This window comes from Microtus ochrogaster, chromosome 4 (assembly GCF_000317375.1).
Source record: "Microtus ochrogaster isolate Prairie Vole_2 chromosome 4, MicOch1.0, whole genome shotgun sequence".
Classification (NCBI taxonomy): Eukaryota; Metazoa; Chordata; class Mammalia; order Rodentia; family Cricetidae; genus Microtus; species Microtus ochrogaster.
Window position 1 is genome coordinate 39,844,275 of NC_022011.1, and position 17,870 is coordinate 39,862,144.

General features: G+C 38.1%; 1 protein-coding gene across 1 annotated transcript; it reads right to left on the reverse strand.

The window, feature by feature from the left end:
• Positions 1-11,424: 11,424 nt before the first annotated feature.
• LOC101984347 (olfactory receptor 50-like) lies at positions 11,425-12,366 on the reverse strand. The gene has a single exon (XM_013355712.1). It carries the CDS (start codon positions 12,364-12,366, stop codon positions 11,425-11,427), a length of 942 nt encoding a protein of 313 aa, XP_013211166.1.
• Between the last annotated feature and the right edge of the window lie 5,504 nt (positions 12,367-17,870).

Genomic DNA, 17,870 nt, shown 5'->3' on the forward strand with positions numbered 1-17,870 from the left:
GGTTCTCCAACAGCAAGACTGGAATATCCCAAGAAAGGCGAAACAGAAGAAAATGCCCTTAAAATAACTTTATGGGTATGATAGAGGGCCTTAAAGAGGAAAAGATAAAAAAGTTAAAAATGCAGAGGAAATGATAAACAAAAATGGGAAGAAATCAACAAATCCCTTAAAGACAGCAAAGAATGCCAAGAGAAAACAATCAAACAGGTAAAGAAAATGGTTCAAAAGTTGAAAAATCAAATAGAGGTAATAGAAAAAACACAAACTGAGTGGATTCTGGAAATGGAAAATTTGAGTAACTGACCAGGAACTACAGATGCAAGCATTTGTAAAGGAAGAATTACTGAAGCTTAAATTTCACATTAAACTCCACACACCAGATACAAAAGAATATACCTTCTTCTCAGCACCTCATGGAAACTTCTCTGAAATCAAATACTTGGTAACAAAGCAAACTTCAAAAGATTTTTTAAAAATGGAAAAACATCCTATATCTTATCAGATTACCATGGCCTAAAGATAAAATTCAACAACAATTCTAGTTTCAGAAAGCCTACAAACTCATGGAAATTGAGCAGTGCTCAAATGAATCACCCCTGGGTTAATGAAGAAATAGAGAAAGAATTAAAGATATACTAGAATTCAATCAAAATGAATGCACAATATACTCAAACCTATGGGACAACATGAAAGCAGTCCTAAGAGGAAAGTTCATAACACTAAGTGCCTACATAAAGAGAGTAGAGAAATCTGACACTAGTGACTTTTCAGCATTCATAAAACTGCTAGAACAAAAAGAAGCAACCTCACTCAAGAGGGGTAGATATCAAGAAGTAATCAAACTGAAGGCTGAAATCAATAAAATAGAAACAAAGAAATCAATACAAACAATCAAAGAAACAAAGAGCTGGTTATTTGATAAAGTCAACAAGATAGAAAACCCTTATCCAAACTTATCAAAAGGCAGAGAGATTAAAAATTAATAAAATTATAAATGAAAAGGGGAACATAACAACAGACAGTGATGAAAACCAGAGAAACAGTAGGTCATACTTCAAAAACCTATACTCCACAATATTGGAAAATCTAAGAATTGCATAATTTGTTGGATAGGCACCAACAAACTTAAATAAAGACCAGATAAACAATGTAAATAGACCTATAGCCCCCAAGGAAATAAAAGTAGTCATCAAAAGTCTGCCAACAAAAAAGCCCAAGGAGAGGCAGGTGGATCTGTGAGTTCGAGACCAGCCTGGTCTACGAGAGCTAGTTCCAGGACAGGCTCCAAAACCACAGAGAAACCCTGTCTCGAAAAACCAAAAAAAAAAAAAAAAGCCCAAGGCCTTGATGGTTTCAGTGCAGAATTCTACCAAAATTTCAAAGAAGAGCTAATATATATATATTCCTCAAATTGTTCCACAGATAACAACAAAAGGAACATTGCCAAACACTTTTTATGAGGCTACATTTAGCCTGAAAGCCAAACTACACAAATATGCAACGAAGAAAGAATATTACAGACCAATCTCACTCATAAATGTGGATTCAAAAATGTTCAATAAAATGCTGATAAAACACATCAAAATATCAATATCAAGTCCAAAACACACCAAAATATCATCCACCATGATCAAGTTGGCTTCATTCCAAATATACAGGAATGGTTCAGCATATGAAAATCTACCAATGTAATCCATATAAATGTAAACCATATAAATAAACTGAGTGAAAAAAAACCATATGATCTTCTCATTAGATGCTGAAAAAATATTCAACAAAATAAAACAGCTCTTATGATAAAGGTCTTGGAGAGATCAGGTATACAAGGAATATATCTAAACATAATAAAAACAATGTACAGCAAGCCAACAGTCAACATCAAATTAAATACAGAGAGACTCAAAGTGATTACACTAAAATCAGAAACAAGACAGAGCTCTGCACTCTCTCCATATTTTGAACATAGTACTTGAAGTGCAGGCTAGAGCAATATGACAACAAAAAGAGATGAAGGGTTTACAAATTGGAAAGAAAGAAGTCAAACTTTTATTACTTGCAGATGATATGATAGTATACATAAGTGACCCCACTACCTCCAGTAAATTGTGAGGAGACAAGATCAATTTAAAAAATCAGTAGCACTTTTATATAAAAATGATAAACAGACTCTAAAAAAAGCCAGAGAAACATCACCCTTCGCAATAGCCACAAATAACATAAAATATTTTAGGATAAGTCTTACCAAAAAAGAGAAAGACCTGTATGACAAGAACTTAAAGTCTTTGTAGAAAGAAACCGAGGAAGATATCAGAAAAGAAAAAAATCTCCCATGCTCTTGAATAGGTAAGATCAATATAGTAAAAATGGTAATGTTTCCTAAAGCAATCTACAGATTTAATGCAGTCTCCATCAAAATCCCCACATAATGTTTCACAGACCTTGAAAGAACAATACTCAACTTCATATAGGAAAAAATACTAGGATAGCCAAAACAATCCTGATCAATAAATGAACTTTCATAGGTATCACCATCCCTGACTGCAAGATCTGTTATAGCACTACATTGATTAAAAAAAAAACCAGCTTGGTATTGACATAAAAACAGACAGGTAGACCATGGAATCAAATTGAAGACCATAATATTTATCCAAACACCTATGATCATTTGATTTTTGACAAAGAAGTTAAAATTATACAATGGAAAAAAGAAAGCATCTTCAACAAATGGTGCTGGCATAACTGGATATCAACACGTAGAAGGGTGAAAATAGACCATATCTATTCCCATGCACAAAATTCAAATTCAAATGGATCAAAGACCTCAACATAAATCCAGCCACACTGAACCTTATAGAAGAGAAAGTGGGAAGTAACCTTGAATGCATGAGCACAGGAGACCACTTCCTAAAAATAAGAGTAGTAGCAGAGACACTGAGAGCAACAATAAATAAATGGGACCTCCTGAAACTGAGAAGCTTTGCAAGGCAAAGGACACAGTCAACAAGACAAATGGGAGCCTACTGAATAGGGAGATCTTTACCAACCCACCACAGACAGAGGACTGATCTTCAAAATATACAAAAAAAAAAACCCCAAGAAACTTGACATCAAATTAACTAATAATTCAACTAAAAATGTGGGTATAGATCTAAACAGCATTCTCAACAGAAGAATTTCAAATGGCCAAAAGATACTTAAGGAACTGCTCAACATCCTTATCCATCAGGAAAATGCAAATCAAAATGACTCTGAGATACGATTTTACACTAGCCAGAATGGCTAGAAACAAAAACACCAATGACAGCTTATTCTGGAGAGGATATGGAGTAAGGGGACCACTCCTTCGTTGCTGATGGGAGTGCAAACTTTTTTAAAAAATTTTTTTAATTAAAAATTTCTGCCTTCTCCCTGCCTCCCTTTTCCCTCCCCCTCCCTCCCACTCCCCACACCCCACTCCCCTTCCCTTCGCTCTCCAATAGGAAGAGCAGTCAGGGTTCACTGCCCTGTGGGCAGTCCAAGGTCTTCCCCCCTCCATCCAGGTCTAGGAACTTATACAGCCACTTTGGAAATCAATGTTGTGCTGTCTCAGAAGAGTCACAATCAACTTACCTCAAGACTTAGCAATACCACTCTTGGGCATATAACCAAAGAATTCTCAACTATTTTCATGACAGCATAATTGATAATAGCCAGAACCTGGAAACAACCTAGATGCCTCTCAACTGAGGAATGCATAAACAAAATGTGGTAAGATAACACAAGAGAGTTCTATTCAAATGTAAAAAACAATAACATCTTGAAGTCCACCTTCAAAGGGGTATAAATAGAAAAAAAACTATCCTGAGTAAGGTAACTCAGACCCAGAAAGACAAGCATGGTATGCACACACTCATAAGTGGATATAAGATTCAAAGCCAAAGATAACCAGTCTATATAGTCCATAACCCTAGAGAAGCTAGGTGACAGAAACATATATGGTTCCTCCTGGGAAGGGAAAATAGACAAGATCTCCTGTGAAAATTGGGAACAAGAGGGGGGGAAGAAGGGAGGAAAGAAGGGGAGGAGGAACGGAGAATGGAGAACATGAGGGAATGAGATGGTCGAGATAAGAGTAGGACAGAGAGGGAGAGAAAGGAAAGAGAATCTTGATTGAGGAAGTAATTATGGGGCTAGCAAGGAACCTGGCACTAGGGAAATTCCTAGAAATTTATAAGGATGATCCCAGCTAAGACCCTAAGCAATAGTGCGGTGAATGATGGAACTGGCCTTCTCCTGTAATCAGCTTGATGACTATCTTAATTGTCGTCATAGAGTCTTCATCCAGCAACTGATGGAAGTAGATGCAGAGATTCACAGTGAAGCACTGAGCTGAGCTCAAAAAGTCTAGGCGAAGAGAGGGAGGAGTAATAATATGTGAAAATAAGTGAAGACCCACTGAGACAGTTTACCTGAGCTAATGGGAGCTCACTGATTCCAGAATAACAGCAGGGAAACCAATACGGGATCAAACTAGGCCCTCTGATTGTGGGTGATAGTTGTATTGCTGGAACAGTCTGTGGGGCCACTGGCAGTGCGGGCAGAATTTATCCCTATTGCTTGAACTGTTTTTTGGAGCCTTTTCTCTTTGGAGGGATACCTTGCTCAGCCTAGATATAGTGGAGAAGGCCCTGGTCATCCTTCAAAGTGATGTGCTAGACTTTGTTGACTCCCAAGGAGAAAACCTACGCTCTTTGAGGAATAGATGGGGGATAGGGAGGTGGGGAAGGTGCAGGAAGTAGGGGGAGAAGAAAAAGTGGAAACTGGGATTGTTATGTAAAATTTCAATTAAATAATAATAAAAAGCACTAGTTGGATAAGCATAATATAAGGCTGCATATTTATAACTAATAAGATGGGTTTTGTCCTGATTTGGGGGCTGGTGGGTAGCTCAAAAGAAAAATCCTATTACAATTGGTACTGGATTTTTCCCCAAGACCCAGATATACCAATCTCAGACATATACCCAAAGGATGTTTGATACAACAAAGACACTTGCACAACTCTGTGCATAGCAACTTTATTCACAATAACCAGAAACTAGAAACTACTTAGATATCACCCATCCAAATAATGGATAAAGAAAATGTGGTACATTTGCATAATGGACTATTACTCAGATGTTAAAAATAATGACAATAAGAAATTTGCTGGCAAATAGGTGGAACTAGAAAAGATTATGTCGAATGAGGTAACTCAGACCCAGAAAGACAAGCATGGTATATTAAGTGCATATTAGCCATACAGCAAAGGAGAAACATGCTGCAATCATAGACGCAGAGAAGCTAAGTAAGAAGGCCTCAAGAAGGTGGGGGATGCAAAATCTCACTGTGAAGGGGAAATAGAATGTACATTGACAGTGGATGGGGAGAGGGGCATGGAAGGGAGAATAAGATGGGATCAGAAAGGATTAGGTAAGGGGAGGATAGCAGAAGAGAGTACTGGGAGAGACAACTGGTATCTGCTAGAAAACCAAAGCAATAGAACTTCCCAGGAATCTATGTGGGTGGCCCTAGCTAAAACACCTAGCAATGGGGGATGCAGAGATTGAACCAGTCATCTCCAGTAACCAGTCAAATCTTTCAGTGGAAACACAAACACTTTGACCTACATTTTGTCCTGCTGACAAGATGTCCTAGGGTAAAGATAACACAGACATTGTGGGAGTGACCAAATAATGTCTGTCCCATCTAAAGAGCCATAACCTGAGAGGCAGTTCACCCTTAAGGGCCAAGATACAAAAAAAAGTAATACCTTAGAGACCAAACATGACTGGCAAAAAAGTCAATGAAATGATTCCAAATTATGTTCTGCTTTTCTCATAGATTTTTGACTAGCCCAGTTGTCATCAGAGAGCCTTCGCCCAGCAACTGATGGGAACAGATGCAGAGATCACAGCAAAACTTTAGGCAAAATTTGGGGAATCCTGTGGAAGAGGTGGAGGAAGGATTATAGGAGTCAAAGGGTCAAAGACAACATAAGAAAGCCAACAGAATCAACTAACCTCGCCTCATAGAGGCTCAGAGAGACCGAACTGTCAATCAAGGAGCATGAATGGGCCTGACCTAGGCCCTCTGCATATATCTGACAGTTGTATAACTTTGTCTTCTTGTGAAAAGAAGAGGATATCTCTGACTCTGATGCTGGCTTTTAGGACCCATTCCTCCTACTGGATTGCCTCATACAGTCTTAATAGAAGAGGAGATGCCTAATCTCATTGCAATTTGATACACATTGGCCAACTGATATCCATGGAAGGACCTCTGTACCTGAAAAGAAGCAGTGGAGGAGGAGTAGAAGGTTGGGAATTGGTAGGAGGGAAGAGAAAAGAAACTTTGGCTAGCATGTAAAAACAAGAATACAAATAAAGACAAAAAGGAAAAGGAAAAGCTGTAGTTTAAAATTAAAAGAAAGAAAATGTGGGTCGATAAGGGTCATGCAATTCCACTGTCAGGTATGTCTTGTATGTTTAAGTGACGTACATTAGAAGGGTCATAGCAACATTATATGACAGTTGAGAAATAAAAAATAATAAGAAGATTAGAAATATAATCCAATACCATAACAAAGCACATAAACACAAAACAAACATTTTATGGATGACTTTGCCAAACCTCAAATTTGAAACTATCCATTTCTAATGTGAATGCTTTCAGAAGCAGAATAAGAAATCAATTAAATTGCTTAAACTAATTCATAAGTGCCTCACTAGTTGTTAATGATGTCATAATGATAGCACACTTATTCAAAAGTATTGAGGTCCTTTAAAGAAAGAAAGTTTATACCACCCAGTTGTTCCTCTACACAAACACCCACAGCCCCTGCACCAGGTGGGCACCTCTACAATGAACAGGTATGTGGTAGAAAAATGAGATGGATGAAGAAGTGGAACAGTTTTTGCACTGTGGAGAGAAAAAGAACTGAACAGATATTCATAGGAGTGGAGAACAAGCTAATATTGGTGGCCTAAGCTGCCATTTGGGGCAGTGTGATGTCCAGACTTGTACTACCATCAAGGACCATGTCTCATGTCTGAGTCTGTAGCCCTACAAAAGATGGGATCGGTGTTGAAATCTATAGCCAATTTTACTACCTACAGTCGCTCCGATGCCCAGGATCTAGGCCATGATCTGAGGCTACATTGTTGTCTAAGGGCCATGATGTCACCCTGGCCATGCCAATCTGGGTGACATGTACTGTCACCCAAGGCCATGGTGAACTCCAGACCAAAGTTGCAGCCGAGTGTCATGTCTGGGTCCACGATCCTATAGAAACTGGAGTCTTTGTTGCTGTCCATGGCCCATGTTGTCACTGGGGGCCACAGGATAGTTAGTCCTTTGACCTGGGTACCAGACAGTTGGCCCTGACCCTCAACAGCTCTCTTACTGACCCTAGTGGTATGGGCATAGTAGATCTGGCCCTTAGTGGCCCAGAGAGGGGTCACAGCAAGGTGGGAGCTAGAAGGAGCAGTCTTGTAGAAGTGTAGCCTCAGGACCTCTACGATGCAAAGGCAACTGCAGGATATCCGAGAGAAGTCTCAGAAAGGGTCCAATGTTAATGGTGTATCAGAAGCCAGAGGCCTTGAACCAGACCAGCAACTCAGTGCAATAAAAATTTTCAAGTAAAGATGTTTGAGGAAAATGGTATACCACGTGCCGTACCACAGCTTCCAAGTAAACAAATAGACAAATGGAAACATGATGGGGAGGTGGGGAAGACTTGGGAGTAACGTGTGGACTTTTTCAGTGCTTTTCTTTTTGATGGGGAAGGCTATAAGGATAGACGGTGGAAGGACCAGGAAATAAGTCGGATTAGGGTACATGATATGAAATTTCCCCCCAAATCACTAAAATATGTTAATAAAAAAGAAAGATGGTTTTCTATCTCTTTATTTTTGTACTCTTTTGTTTTCTGTTACATGAACATATAGAAAGGAGGTAGTTACTAACATCTAAAAAGTTAGGAATAAACCATATCATCATAGATTTCTAGATCCAGAAGTATATATAATTGAGTTTCTTCTGTTACTGACACCCAGTCTCTGGCATATTGTTATGAAATCCTCAAACAAATAAGTCATATATTTTCACTAGTAAATCTATGTATTTTAGAGGTTAATACACATAGAAATAAACTATGAGAAATAAAATAAATTCAATGGATTACCCACAACCCTGCACAATCATTTTTGCCTTTACAAAATCACGCCATCCCTGCTACTCTACACATCACATCCACTGGACCTGCCTTGACTTACAGGGCTTTAGTCAAGTCTCAGTACATGTTTTAGAACTGGGGCCATTCTATCTCAACCATTGTATGGTACTTTACAGGAAATACATTGCAATTTGTGAAAAAGTTGATTGTTACTAAGGGGAGAAAAAAATCACGTGCTTGGTTACTATGACTCTTGAAAAAACATTTTGAGTAAGGTAACCCAGACTCAGAAAGACAATTATCACATATACTCACTCATAAGTGGTTTTTAAACATAAAGCAAAGAAAACTAGCCCATAAATCACAATTCCAGAGAACCTAGACAACAATGAGGACCCTAAGAGAGACATACATGGATCTAATCTACGTGGGAAGTAGAAAAAGACAAGATCTCCTGAGTAAATTAGGAGTATGGGGACCTTGAAAGGGGGTTGAAGGAGAAATGAGAGACAGGGAGGAAAGCAAAGAAAAATGTAGAGCTCAATGAAAATCAATTAAAAAAACAGCTAAAAATGTGACCAGTGAGATGGTTCCTAAGAGAAAATACACTGCCATCAAGTCTTAGAACATAAGTTTGAGCCTCCCCAGGACCCACAGAATGGAAGGACAGTAGCAATTCCAAAGTATCTGACATCCAGATGTGAACACACACGAAATAAATAAAAAAACATGGAAAATCATTAAAAACAAATGAAGTGCATGGCAATAAACAATAAATATTTAGGAGAACATATGGGAAGGAGAACTGGAGAAAATTTGCTCAGCAGCTATTAAGTCTTTTAGACTGAAAGTGACTGTCGTGGCCAGGATTTTTCTTGCCGTGATAAAACCATGACTGAAAACAACTTGGGAAGGAAAGGTCTTATTTCATCTTACACAAGCAAGATACAGCCCATTAATAAGGGAAATCATAGCAGGGACTCAAGCAGGGCAGGCAGGGACATGGAGGAAGGAAATGATGCAGAAACTATGTAGGGACTGCTAGATGCATGACTTGCTCAGCCTGCTTTCTTATAGAACCCAGGACCTCCAGCCTGGCTATGGTATCACCAACAATTGGAAGGCTCTTCCACATAATCACTAAACAAGACAGTACTCCACAAACTTGCCTTTAGGTCAAGCTTATAGAGATAACCAGGTAAGAGTCCCTCTTCCCAGCTATGCCTAGGGTTGTGTCGAGCAGACAAAAAGCAAGCAGCACAGTGACCAGACATAATGATTATGTACTACATGTTTTAAAACAAGCAAAAGATAAAATAATTATTAGTACTTCCTACAAAGCAAGATGAATAATGAGGGAAATATTCATACTTATTTTATTTGAATATTGCCTAATTTACACATGCATGGAAGCTTGAAAATAGATGGCAATTTTTTACTGTAATTTTTTAAATTTGTATTTCTTTATTCTTTGAACTGTTCATAAATGTAGGCATCATTTTTCATCATATTTACCCCTTATTCTACCCAGCCCAACTTGCCCTGTGACCTCCTATCATGTCTTCCTCCCAAACCTATGTCCTTCTTTTAAAGTTTTTAATTTTTATTATTTTTAACCCACTGAAACAAACTAGTGTTCCTGTTTTGTGTGTACTCATGTGGTCATCTACTGGGAAATGTGGAAGCCACCCTTGGTCTTAACTCCTGAAGAAAAGTGACTCTCTCCACTCCAACGGCCATCAACTGCCAAAGCTCTTCAGGTACGGGAGGATGTTTTGACCCATTCCCTTCAATGCTGGAATTTTTTAATTTTCTTGGTCTTGTGAAGGTCTTCTATGGATAACCATAACTGTTGTCAGTTCATTTATGATATAGCCTCTTCTTGTCCAGAAGACAGCATTTCACAGCAATTCCTTCTCAATTTTCAATTCTTACATTCTTTCCTCTATTATATATCTTTAATCTTAATTAACAAACTTCTATCTCCTCCCCCTATTTTTTGCACCCTCTTAATCCTTTATCTCCCAATATTCTTCCCTGTTCTTTTATTTCACGTATGTTCTACTATCACCCCTTATTAGCTTTAACTTGCATTTCAGGATCACTGTTACTCAAGTAGCTTCTTCATGTACACTTCATTTTGGTGTACACCTGACCCCCATTCTCCATATCCAGCACCCTACTACATTCCTGAACATTTCTGACCCCAAAACTCCACCTCTTTGCTTTCAAATCACCTAAATTCTAATATCCATCTCACTAAAAGTATCTGAAGCCAACGGGCCATTTGGTGCTTACTAGTTTCCATATGTACTCTATGTTAAATATACAAAGCAAATTAAATGAATCTAGAATATTAAACCTTATATAAAAATGAACATGAGTCATTTTCTTTTTGCGACCTAGGTAACCTCACTTAGTATAATTTTTCATATATTTATTTTTATATATTTACATGGAAATATGGTTTTGTTTTTTGCAGTTTGTTAATATTGCTTTATGCATATGCCACATTTTCTCCCATTTTCTATCAATCACTTGATAGACTTCTAAGTTGATTCTATTTTCTAGGTACTGAGAATATAGCAGCAATGAGTATGATGTGCAAGTGTCTGTGTAGTAGATATAAAGTCCTTTGTATACATTCTCAGGAGCGGTATAACTGTGTCATATGGGAGATCTATTTCTAGTCTTTGAGAAACACCCAAACTAATTTCTAAAGTAAGAGCATTATGTATAATTTTACTACCAGTATTTAAAAATAAAAAATTAAAAGTAAAAAGAAACTAGATTTATAACTGCTGTTACTCATGAAAACAAAATCAAAATATATTATAAAATTAAGTAAAGAAGGAAGCAATACATACACAGGGAAAGATTTCAGTTTTCTTGAGAAAGTAAAACAATATTTCATAAAGAAGGCCATTAAATTAGATAATGATAAAAGGTGAATAACCAGCATTATACAAAAAAACTTTATGTTCCTAAATATATGAAATAATGAAAAGACATGAAAAGGAAAATATTACAGTTGTATTTGTAAAAAAAATAGAAACAAACAAACAAAAACATTCCCCAACAGGAAAAAAACAAAGAGAAACAAAACCTGTAGTTGAGGGAAACACAGGCTAAAAAAGTACAACCTAACTCACTGGAAAGCACCAAGTCATAGAAAGAGTCATGTTCAGGATGAAGAAGTTCTCAATACAGAAAGAAGGAAGACCACCCCTGTCACTTAGAATACATTTTCCTGGTGATGATATTTCTTAGCACTCCTTTCATATCCTTATTTCTCAAACTGTAGATAAATGGATTTAGCATGGGTGTAACCAGAGTGTACAGCACAGCCACAATGACATCCTTGTCATTAGTGTTGTTAGATGAGGGGACAAAATATAGCCCAATAATGGTTCCATAATAAAGGGAAACCACAGAGAGATGAGAGCCACATGTGGAAAAGGCTTTACAGATTCCCGTGATTGAGAGAGTTCTCAGGATGGTGGCTCCAATGCGGCCATAAGAGACCACGGTGCATATGAATGGCACGGTAATGCCGAGTGATCCCACAATGAAAATGAGCAGCTCATTGATAGAGGTGTCTGAGCTAGAGAGTTTAATCAAAGCAGAGAGATCACAGAAGAAGTGGTGGAGAGTGTTACCTCTAAAGAAAGAGAGACGAGCTAGAAGGATGGTGTGAACAAGGGCACCAGCAAAGGATAACAACCAAGATATAATCACCAGTAAGAAACAGACACTCTGACTCATGATACTTGTATAGTGGAGGGGGTGGCAGATGGCCACATACCTGTCATAGGCCATGGAGGTCAGAAGGAAGTTTTCAATACCCCCAAACATTAAGAAAAAGTACATCTGGGAAATGCACGCAGCATATGAGATGGACTGACTGTGTGTCAGCATATTCATGAGCATCTTTGGAGCTGTGACTGACGAGAAAGAGATGTCTGTGAAGGCCAAGTGGCTGAGGAAGAAGTACATGGGGGTGTGGAGGTGAGAGTCCAGCCTGATGAGCAGGATGATGAGCAGGTTCCCCAGCACTGTGGTCAGGTACATGGCCAGGAACAGGGCAGAGTACATGTCTTGGTCCTCTGGCTGGATGGGGAGTCCCAGGAGGATGAACTCAGACACAATGCTCTGATTCCTTGTGATTTTCATCTTTTTCTGGAGATGAGAAAGACAAGGAAATATGAAAATGGGAAACAAGATGACCAAGGTACAATGGAATCAATGTTTTTAGTTATTGCATTCACTTCATCTAGAACTTTCAAACCTTCTGAATACTACTTGGAGGTTAGAATCCAGCTCAACATATTTTCAAGGAACTTGGAAATATAATAACAATTATCAGATAAGAAAAGTCAACTTGTGATGTCTCAGAATCAATAGTAGAATTCTGATATCATGAATGAGGTGAAAGATCAGATCAGCTATCAATTAATAACAACGTTAGTCAATAATTTGCTTGCCTCTTGATCTTCACAGCTCTAGGAGCACATTGACTGATGTTTTCTCTCTGGGGCTGTATTGAAATTGAAAGAACCCAGGAACAGCTATGAAGATGTAAAATATGATTGAGACACTAAAGGCATAGGTCTATGTCAATAACATGAAATATCAGTCTTCTACAACTTTCACATCTTCCCCATTTGAACATCTTCACTGGTCTGTCTCTCTTTCTAAAGCAGTTTTCATGGAATATGTATAGCAGGTCTGTGTCTCTTTCAAGTTATCTTGTGAGTTCTCTCAAACAAAGCCTAATTTTTCTTTTTCAAGTTCTCAGGACCAGCACTTGGGAGGCAGAGGCAGGCGGATCTTTGTGAGTTGGAGACCAGCCTGGTCTACAAGAGCTAATTCCAGGACAGGCTCCAAAACCACAGAGAAACCCTGTCTTGAAAAACCAAAAAAAAAAAAAAAACAAAAACAAAAAAAATCAAGTTCTCAGGAATTAGCTTCTCTGGCTACATCAGATCTCTGCAGAGGAAACATATGGTTTCTGTATAATATAATCAAACAACCTCAATTTTCACTTTCCAATCCAGATTTCTTTTGCTAATGATTCTTCTTTTTATAAGCTTTTTTTGAGACAGGTTTTCTCTGTTTAATAGTCCTGGCCGTCCTTAAACTCACTGAGATGCTTTTGCCTCACAAGTGCTGGGATTAAGCAGCTATGCCACCAATCCTGGCTGCTAATGTGTCTTAAATGATGCTTTCTTATGTTGTATTTCCAACATTTCATTTATTATTGTTCCCCTCTTTGTTATCTGAAATTGAAAATTTTCATATGAAAAATAGCAAAATAATAACAAATAAAACATGCTTATCTTCCTAATAAAACAAAGATAAATATTTAATAAATAAAATCAACAAATGACTTTGTGTTTAAAAATTGAAAAACAGTCTCAAATTTTAATTAAACCACTTGTAAGTGAAGGAGGGTTAAACTTTGTGGTACTTTCCAATTCTGCCATCTTGGTTGAAATTTTCTTTAATCTCTTTACATTGTACAGTCTACTCTTTTAAATATTCTAATGTGAATTTGTAACTAGAGATTAATCATTTATTTATATCACCAATCATTATATTTGCAAAAATTAGTTTATCAGAATAAAATAATAATTAACTACTTTTGGATACAATTTTATTATGCTTGCTATTTTTAGTATTAAAATAAACATCCAATTACCTAAGTATGTATAAATGTATATGTATAAATATATACATAGATATCATATATTTGTATATATGTGATGATAAATAACCAGAATTAGAACCAGAGAGTCTATATATATTCATGATTTTGTAGACAACCAAACCCAAGAGGTTGCAGTTGGTGTTGAAAGTATTCTTACATGTTCTGTGAACAGAATCATGATTGTTGAGTGTTTGGAGATGGCAGGACTCAGGCATAGGGGGAACAGAGGAAAGTAAAAGACAATGATCAGTCTGGTAAAAATCTACAGAGTTGAAATATTACTGAAACGCGGGGATATATAAGGTTGTTTCTGAAAAATAGAAAGTTTCAATTCTCTGCTCAAAGCATTAGCACATGCAAGGAAAGATCTGAGTAAACAAGTATGTGAACGCTTTAAACATTATACTGTGTAGTGAGTAAAGTCAGGTTACAGCAAAACCAGGTATCAGAGGGAGCTGAACAGGGGGCTATTACTACAGTGTAGATACAATGTACTCACTGCATACACCTGACTGTCAGTGGAGATGGATACAGTTATAAAGATTTAGCATAAAACTTGGAAGAAGCCTAGAAGACTGATAGAGGTTAAAGACAAATAAAAAAACTGCATCAGTCTCTTCTCCTGGATTAGGTACTTTATGAGACTGAGGAAAATTGTTCTACATGAAGCTACTGTGCAATCGTCTCTTATCAAATTTTAGATACTCTATTTCTTATAAATAACTGTATATAGGACTCTGGTCTGGAGAAGTAGAGCCTAGAGACAGCAGCACACAATGCACCTACACAAACACACACACTCATACTGCAGAGGCAAAATTCTCACCCTGCCTTTTGCATGATAAACACAGATATCTTCAAGTTCAATACATGAAAAGGTCCATCCATTTCTCTCTAGAAGGCATAGGAGACAGTATAATAAGTAGGGTCTCCAAGAGACAGAAAGTTCAAAGGTGGCAGTCAGAAGCCTCAACAGTTCAGAACCAAACATGGGTACATATACTGATGAGTATATGCCTGCAGTTCTTGATAATTTGGGATGAATTTTAATTTTACAAAAGACAGAGGGTCCCAGAGGATAACACTGCCATCTTGAGTCTAATTAAAGGCAGGATATAATTGCTACATTTCTGTTGCCTCCTTGGGGAACACAACTGCTTGTTGAAGAAATGAAGGAAAGTTTGGTCATCTTTTGAGGGACAGAGCTAATAGCCACAAGGAAACCTATAGGAACTTGGAGGACCACACAACATTTTAGTATCTTACTGATCTTGGAGGAAATGAACTAAGCTATTTGAGTGTGATAATCACAGTTCAGAACCTTGTGACGTTGCACAGTACTCTAATACCATCACCCTGAATGGACAAGTGAGCTGATCATATCTCACCGTCACTCAGAATACGGGGAACAGAATATGATTCCTATTAAGCTCAGTATTGTCTTCAAAGCAAGTGTGGTTGGTGTTACACAGATGCACTTCTAACATATCCAGACGATAGCCATTAGTACAGCTTTCCACTCAGTACCCTACAGATTTCATTCCAAATCAATCCTTTGAGCTACAGATCGTAAAAACAGAAAGATGGAAATCTAAGTTCAGCAAGGTGTGTTTTTATTCAAACATGATATTGCTATTCATTCTTTGATAATTTAATTATCTATACAATTGTATTTTGGTATTAGTGTCATTTACCTGTACCCTGGCTCCTCTGAACTAAGTATCCCATATTTACCCCCACTCCTTCCAAATTTGTATCCTATACTTTTATTATTTTTATAACTCATATCTCATTGCATTATCCATATAATACTACATGTGGTACCTTATACTGGAACTTAATGGAGCAGCAAAAGCCACATTTTTAGAAAAGTTCTTACCCTTGTCCAGAAGCCATTAACTGTCAATAGCTCCTTATGGGACTCATGGCATGACAGTTTCAGAAAGCAATTACAGGTCATAGCAAGCATCAGTTGTGGGGACTATAATCATAGAAGAGAGACCTGCAACAATAAATCAAAAAATTATGTATGCTTTTTCTTATAGAATTTGTGCCTGGTACTGAAATAAGTGTGTTGAATCCATAAACTTTAATTTTCTTATATTTGTTTGGCTTTGAAAAGCCCCTCTCCCAAAGCCTTGTATTTAAGGCTAAGTTTTTAGTTTGCTGATCCAAAGATTGAGAGTTGATTGTATTATAATGACTCTGAGCCAATTAATGAAGGAAATCATAACGTGAATAAGCTGTAGGAAGTGGAGGAAAGTGGGACTTACTTGGAAGAATAGGGCATAGGAGGAGTGTCTTTGAAGGATATAACTCTTTCCCCGGATTCTCACTCATTCCTTCCCTTGATCCCTTTCCCTCTGTCTGTCTAATCCCTGGATGTCATGGTGTGAGTATCTTTCCTATCATGTCCTTCCACAGTATGTATTGCTTCAGCATCCACTTAACGTTGCTAAGTGTATGGGGTCTTCAGAATATTCTTTAGTATTTGTGTTCTAGGGTTTCTGGAATAAAATGAAATCATGCATGCCTTGGTCCTGAGCTTCTTACTATTTTTAGTTATGGGCATTCTATAAACATTCAAGCAGACATCGTCTCTTCAGGGAGATTGATAAGCCTTAGGTTTCTGCTAGCTCTTCTGGACCCCAACCAATGATGTACAGTAGTATCACTCAGTCCAGGAATATCCTTACCTACTTTTTAACGTAATCAGGTTGAGAACATCCAGATTGGCTTCCACAATGCATCCATGAAAAGACTTGCACTTCCTCTCTCCTGTTCTCCTTGGTCTATAGTAAGAATGTCCCTCACTCAACAAGAAACACACTGTTGTAGGTATCAATAAAGTTTACTTCATGGGGACAATCTTGTCTGTTATCCTCATCACTCACTGGAGCTCATAACCCTTCCACTCTTCACCCAGAACATCAGCAGCTCCTTCTGTGGACTTGTGTTCATCATAGAAATTACAGAGCTTGTGTTCATGATCTCTTCAATGAGTTTCTGAAATTGGTGGCCAGGGAGGAGATAGATATTCAATTTTATCTTGACACATGTGATTCCCTAGGAGATGCTGTCTCTCACACACAAAAAGCTCATATATTTTTTGTTGTCAACATTTTCAGTGTTGAGTGGATTTTCTATGCCTCCCATTCATATTTTGAGTCAGATTTCTTTTTGTTGTTTTTTTTTCATTTTTTTTTAAATTTCTCTCCACTTCCCCATACTCCCCTCCCCCTCCTCTCCAGTCCAAAGAGCAGTCAGGGTTCCCTTCCCAATGGCAAGTCCAAGCCCCCCCCCCACCTCCATCCAGGTATAGGAAGGTGAGCTTCCAAACAGACTAGGCTTCCTCAAAGCCAGCACATGCAGTAGAATCAAAACCCAGTGCCATTGTCCTTGGCTTCTCAGTCAGCCCTCATTGTCAGCCACATTCAGTGAGTCTGGTTTGATCACATGCTCCATCAGTCCCAGTCCAGCTGGCCTTGGTGTGCTCTCATTAGATCAGCTCCACCATCTCAGTGGGTGGGTGCACCCCTCGGAGTCTTGACTTCCTTGCTCATGTTCTCCCTCCTTCTGCTCCTCATTTGGACCTTGGGAGCTCAGTCCAGTGCTTCACTGTGGGTCTCTGTCTCTATCTCCATCCATTGCAGATGAAGTTCTATAGTGATATGCAAGATATTCATCGGTGTGGCTATAGGATAGGGTCAGTTCAGGTGCCCTCTCCTCAGCTGCCCAAGGACCAAGCTAGGGACATCTCCTTGGACAACTGGGAACTCCTCTAGAGTCAAGTCTCTTGCCAACCCTAAAATGACTCCCTTCATACTTCCACTTATGAGTGAGTACATACCATATTCACCTTTTTGGGTCTGGGTTACCTCACTCAGGATAGTGATTTCTATTTCCATCCATTTGCATGCAAAATTCAAGATGTTATTGTTTTTTTACCACTGAGTAGTACTCTAAT

What these genes read in the sequence shown, in the direction of transcription:
- LOC101984347 (XM_013355712.1), bottom strand. Translation starts at nt 12,366, where the DNA reads ATGAAAATCACAAGGAATCAGAGCATTGTGTCTGAGTTCATCCTCCTG.